Raw genomic sequence first — 6,858 nt, 5'->3', positions numbered from 1 at the left:
GGTGTCATCAAAAGCAATGGAGATCAAAATGTCCATAATTTGGAAGCTACCTATGTAACTAAAGTGACAAGCTCTTAGAGCATCTCCAACTGTGTAGCTAAAAGCAAAATAATGTGTGAAGGTGAATAAAAATGAACATGACGGATCTAGGTAGTTGATGTGATAGTACAAGGGTGACAGATTGATAATGACAGCCAAGGAGGTCGGATCCACAGTGGACATGTCATTGGTTCCAAGAACCCCTAAATATGATTTACACTTTATGATTACGTCTGATATGGCTTTGCTTGATCTCCATGCAAACGTGTATGAGAAAAATTATTGCATCACATGTTTAGCCTTGATCAAAGGATTCCTATAAGGAAAAGAACTCTAGAAGGTATGTAAAAGGAAAGAGTTCCAATTTTGTAAGGAAAGGACTTCATGGTCAAGGTACGGATGTTAACCCTACACTACTATAAATATCCTAAAACCCTCATAAATCAAGGTACGCATTATTGACTCAACTCTGGCACTTTAGGGCTGTGAAATATTCTAACTTGACCTTCAGAGGGTTTTTGGCCGGCACCACATCGGTGCTCTTTGTTAGGTCTTCTTTTTTTGTTTTGTAGGTATTGTTTCGATTTGAGAGTGCGTGCAACTTATTGGTGATTTTTCGGCATCATCAGTTGGCGCCGTCTGTGGGAAACTAGCGAATGATCAGCCTTTGCTTTATCCCTGAGACAAAAAGTTACATGGTACTCACACGATCGATGGCAACAACCAACAATCAGGGCGACGAACCGCACGCCACGGCCCTGGAAAAGCAAGTCCAAATGCTTACAACAGCAGTCGAACACCTAACCAAGCAGAATCATGATTTGGAGGAGCAGTTGCGACAGAGGAATGCGCATCTCGACACACAGGAGGAGGACCAGGAAGGAACAAGTGCTGAGAGGAGAAATCAGGAAGGACCCGAAAGTAGCCACGCTCCGAGCAGACCAGAAAGGCAAGGCACCAACCGACCATCTTTCTCGGACACTTTCCCTCCTCATATAGCCGCTGAGATGCAGATGATGAGGGAACAGATGGATGTGATGATGAATGCCCTCAAGGGTCGAGTGTCCAGCGACCTCGATGACTTGGTCCAGTGAACTGATTCGCCTTTCACAACACTTGTTAGTTCATGCCACCTTCCCCCAAAGTTTCGCATGCCTCAGGTTGAGAGTTATAACGGGTCCAAGGACCCTTTAGATCACCTGGAATCTTTCAAGACCATGATGCACCTTCAAGGTGTGCCGAATGAGATCATGTGCTGGGCCTTCCCCATTACGCTAAAAGGACCTGTGAGGATATGGTACAGCAGACTGACGCCGAATTCGATCAACACTTTCAAGGAGTTAGGCACTCAATTTGTTTCGCACTTTATTGGAGGCCACCAATACAAGAAGTCCACAGCCTGTTTGATGAGTATTAAGCAACGGGAAGACGAGACGCTAAGGTCATACATATCCCGCTTCAACAAAGAGGCTCTCTCGATAGACGAAGCGAATGACAAGATACTGGTAGCAGCTTTCATAAACCATCTGCGGAAGGGTAAGTTCTTATTTTCCTTATATAAGAATGACTTGAAGACAATGTCAGATGTGCTCTACATGGAAATGAAGTACATGAATGTAGAAGATGCATTGCTGGCCCGAGAGGAAAAGCCTAGAAAAAGGGAAAGGCAGGAAGACACACGATCGGATAAGGGACGGAAGATGGCTAGAACTGGAGAGCAATGGGAAGATCGAAAACCCAAACCACCCACGGGAAGATTCACGAACTTCACCCCTCTCACAGCCCCAATCGACCAAGTATTAATGCAGATCAAAGATGAAGGAACCCTGACATTTCTTGGCAAGCTAAAGGGAGATCCGAACAAAAGGACAAAAAACAGATACTGTCGTTCTCATGGCGATCATAGCCACGACACGGCAAATTGTTATAACTTAAAACAGCAAATTGAAGCCCTCATTAGGCAAGGAAGGTTGCAAAGGTTTGTATCGAGTTTTGGTTGATAACGAAAGCTCAGTGGATATCCTCTACTACCCTGCATTCCAAAAAATGGGGATTGGTAGAGAACGACTGATCCCAACAAATGTACCACTCGTTGGCTTCGAAGGAACAAGGGTCTACCCTTTGGGCGTCGTCACGTTGTCTGTGACGACCAGAGAGTATCCCCAGCAAATAACCAAGGATGTAGTTTTTCTTGTGGTCGACTGCTCTTCTGCCTATAACGCCATCCTCGAACGACCCACTCTCAATGCATGGAAGGTTGTAACCTCGACCTATCATTTAATGGTCAAATTCCCTACCGAATACGGAGTTGGAGAGCTGCACAAAAATCAGGTGGCCGCACGAGAATGCTACGTCGCCATAATGGAAATGAACGAACACCTGCAAGCAATGAATATCGAGGAACAACGAATGGTAGCAAAACCGGTGGAAGAGTTAGAAGAAGTACACCTCGACGATTATAGGCCCGAACGGACCATAAGAATTGGCACATTGGCCAGCCAAACAGTCCCACAAGCGCTTACAATATTCCTCAAGGAAAACCAAGATGTTTTTGCATGGAGTCACGAGGACATACCAGGGATCGACCCATCGGTCATGGTCCACAAGTTGAATGTATCATCCTCATTCTCTCCTGTCCGACAGAAGAAGCGAGTGTACGCCCCGGAACAAGATCGAGCCATAGTTAAGGAAGTACAGAAGTTACAAGAAGCAGACTTCATACGCAAAGTGTACTACCTAGATTGGTTGGCAAATGTAGTAATGGTCAAGAAGGCTAATGGGAAGTGGAGAATGTGTGTCGACTTCACGAATCTGAATAGGGCTAGCCCTGAGGATAGTTACCCACTCCCGCGTATTGACACCTTGGTAGATTCCACCGCAAGACACGAACTTTTGAGCTTCATGGATACCTTCTCCGACTACAACCAAATTAAATTGGATGAGGTTGATCAAGAAAAAACCTCGTTCGTAACGAGTCAGGGGCTTTTTTGCTACAAAGTAATGCCTTTCGGGCTTAAAAACGCCGGAGCCACATATCAGAGATTGATGAACAAGATGTTCACGCACCAAATTGGCAGAAACGTGCAAGTTTACATGGATGATATGTTGGTGAAAAGCATTCGGGAGTCTGATCTCATGAGCGACCTCCAGGAGACTTTAAATACTCTTCGATCATACAAAATGAAGCTGAATCCGAGCATATCCACATTCATGGTAACTGCACGAAAATTCTTGGGATTTATGGTATCCTAAAAGGGCATTGAAGTCAACCCAGAGAAGGTGAAGGCGATCATAGAACTATCTCCTCCAAGGACGGTAAAGGAAGTACAAAGTTTGAACGGCAAGGTAGCAGCCTTGAATAGATTCGTATCAAGGGCGACGGACAAATGCCTCCCCTTCTTTCGCACACTGAAAAGATCATTTGAATGTACAGACGAGTGCCAAAAGGCATTTGAAGATTTAAAGGTGTATCTCTCTGCTTCACCATTGCTCAGCCCATCTATGCCGGGGGAAGAATTGTTCCTGTACCTTGCCATCTCCTCAGCGGCAGTCAGTGCAGCTCTTATTAAAGAAGAAGATAAGGTACAAAGGCTCGTGTATTTTATAAGCCGGGCACTAAGAGGAGCAGAAGAAAGGTACCCTCAGATGGAAAAACTCGCATTCACACTAGTGACCATAGCACAGAAACTCAAACCATGCTTTCAAGTGCATACCATAAATGTCCTGACAGATAAACCCTTACGAAAAGTAATGAGTAGTCCCGAAGCTACCGGACGGATGGCGCTCTGGGCGATCGAGCTGAGTGAGTTCGATATTCAATACCAACCACGGGCAGCCATGAAAGGACAGATATTGGTAGACTTTATCGTTGAATACACTATCATAAAAGACCGGGGGGCAGAGGAGACGCCCATGTGGAGACTCCATACAGACAGATCTTCCAATAAACATGCTAGAGGTGTCGTAGTTGTACTCCACACCTCGGAGGGAGATAAGATCAAATGCATGATCCGTTTGGACTTCTCTACCACCAACAACGAGGTGGAATACTAGGCCTTGATAGCAGGACTGGACCTTGCAATAGCTGCAGGAGCTAAGAGTATGGTCATATACTCCGATTCTCAAGTTGTGACCAACCAGGTTAACAGGAGTTATGAGTGCAAGAATGAAAGGATGAAAAGGTATCTTGAGGAAGTGAAGGGTCGAACGAATAACCTCCAAATCAAGGTGGTTCAAATCCCAAGGGAGGAGAACCAAGATGTCGACCGACTCGCAAAAGCAGCTTCAGCCGAACCTATGATCATCCCCAACTAGGTATTATCCTTCATCCAGCTCTCATCATTGTTAGATGGCACTAGCATGTAGGAGGTAAACAATGAGCGTTGTTGGACGGCTCCAATAGCGGCGTATCTCAAGGATGGCAAGCTGCCAAACAACAAAGAGGACGCAAGGAAGTTGAAGGTTAAAGCTGCCAGGTTTGTTTTGATTAAAGACGTCCTATACAAAAGAGGATTCTCCCGACCATACCTAAGATGCCTCGGCCACGAAGAAGTGGACTATGTGATGAGGGAGGTCCATGAAGGAGTTTGTGAAAACCATTCTGGATCAAGGTCTTTGGTACACAAGCTACTCCATGCAGGATACTACTGGCCAACAATGCAGAAGGATGCCCACACATACGTCAGAGCTTGCGACAAGTGCCAAAGATTTGGCAATTTCATAAGGCAACCAACAGAAGAACTCACCCCTATAACGGCCCAATGACCATTCGCACAATGGGGATTAAACATCATGGGTCCGTTCCCAACAGCGGTAAGGCAGCTAAAGTTCTTAGTAGTTGGCATTGACTACTTCACCAAATGGGTGGAAGCAGAAGCTCTGGCCACTATCATGGAGAAGAATATCCGTAGTTTTGTATGGAGAAGTATTATTTGCAGGTATGGAATTTCGAGGGTGCTGGTTTCAGACAACAGAAAACAATTTGACAACGACACATTCAGAGACTTTTGTTCCCAGCTTGGGATCAAGAATCACTACTCGTCACCCACCCACCCACAGGCCCATGGACAGGTTGAAGTCATGAACTAGTCATTGCTTAAGATTATCAAGACCCGGCTCGAGGGGGCAAAGAGCATATGGCCGGACGAATTACCAAGTGTTTTATGGGCATACAGGACAATGACGAGAACACCGACAGGAGAAACACCGTTTCGATTGGCGTATGGTAGTAAGGCCGTCATACCGACAGAAGTAGGTCTAACAAGCTACCAGGTGGAGAACTACGACAAAAGCAAAAATGACAGACAAATGCACTTACAGCTCGATCTTGTGGACAAAGTCAGGGCTGCAGCAGAGCAGAGACTAGTGCGATACCAGAACCTGATGGCAAAGCATTACAACTCCAAGGTCAGGCACAAGGACATCTAGGTGGGAGATCTGGTCTTAAGAAGAGTACTCGGCGCTACAAAATATGCCTCCCAAAGGAAGCTAGGACCTAACTAGGAAGGACCATATAGGATCATTTCATGGCATAGGAAGGGAACGTACTACTTAAAGACACTAGACGGAAAAAAGCTGAGTCATCTATGGAACACGGAGCACCTGAAGAAGTACTACCAGTAGACGAAGGACAAAGACAACAATAACATTTACCTCCTCATTTCCAGTTTATTTTTTCTAGTAGATAGCTATAGTTTTTATTTCCTACAAGTACTTTTAAAGCCAAAAGACGTTTTTCTTATTTTCTATGAACAATATTCTACCAATCCATTATAATAAGAGGAGTTTATTCAGAGTATATGGAATATATTTTGCTCAAAATCTACCAAGTCCACACAGTGGACGGATCATCCAACAAGGATGAAAATTTATCAAGTCCACACAGTGGACGGATCATCCAACAAGGATGAAAATTTATCAAGTCCACACAGTGGACGGATCATCCAAGAAAGAAGAAAATTTACCGAGTCCACACAGTGGGCGAATCATCCAACAAGGATGAAAATTTACCGAGTCCACACAGTGGGCGAATCATCCCACAAGAATGAAAATTTATCAAGTCTACACAGTGGACAGATCATCCGAGAATGATGAAAATTTATCAAGTCCACACAATGGATGGATCATCCAAGAAGGATGAAAATTTACCAAGTCCACACAGTGGACGAATCATCCAACAAACATGAAAATTTATCAAGTCCACACAGTGGACGGATCATCCAAGAAAGATGAAAATTTATCAAGACCACACAGCAAACGGACCGTCTCAGGACCACGTTCATTAAAATGATATAGTGAACGAGTCATTTAAAACAAGATAAGAATTTCTGGTTGAAGGATAAGAATCAACAAGGACGGCTAAAAGAAGACAGATTCATTGAAAATTAGTCAAAGCACTAACAAAATATAACAAGCAAATGACAACGGTTGGAATTAGCTATTCTCCCATACATTTCTGATATTTAAAATAGAAATAAATACATGTTATTCCTAAACCACAACGGTATCCTCGTTAGCATCAGAGCCTTTGGGTAAAGGTTGACGGGCGTCATCCTCAACGGGTCCTTTTTCACCAACCTTTAGGGCCTCGTCATCACCAGGACCTTCGCTAAAAAGCTCATATGTCCCTCCAGAGTCAACGGGGTGGGCAGGGGTCTGACCCTCGGTGTCTATATTGATATGAGCAGGGTTCAAATCAGGAAACGTGGCCTTCACCTGACCAAGACAATCGTCGAATCCGTCGCCAAAGGAGGAACCCAGTTCGGCCAAGAAGGCGTCGCAATCTCGGTATTCCTTTACAACATCAGTCTTGGCTTGACG

The 6,858-nt window shown here is 44.6% G+C and overlaps 1 protein-coding gene across 1 annotated transcript; it reads left to right on the top strand.

Moving 5' to 3' along the window:
- Window positions 1–1,190: 1,190 nt before the first annotated feature.
- Window positions 1,191–4,092, top strand: LOC142628679 (uncharacterized). Its single transcript, XM_075802726.1, has 3 exons — window positions 1,191–1,575; window positions 2,000–2,793; window positions 3,295–4,092. The coding sequence occupies exons 1-3, from the start codon at window positions 1,191–1,193 to the stop codon at window positions 4,090–4,092; spliced, it is 1,977 nt and encodes a 658-aa protein (XP_075658841.1).
- The last annotated feature ends 2,766 nt before the right edge of the window (window positions 4,093–6,858 follow it).

Source organism: Castanea sativa, chromosome 3, assembly GCF_040712315.1.
Source record: "Castanea sativa cultivar Marrone di Chiusa Pesio chromosome 3, ASM4071231v1".
NCBI lineage: Eukaryota > Viridiplantae > Streptophyta > Magnoliopsida > Fagales > Fagaceae > Castanea > Castanea sativa.
The sequence above is the reverse complement of the archived record's forward strand: the minus strand, read 5'-3'. Positions and strand labels throughout refer to the sequence as shown.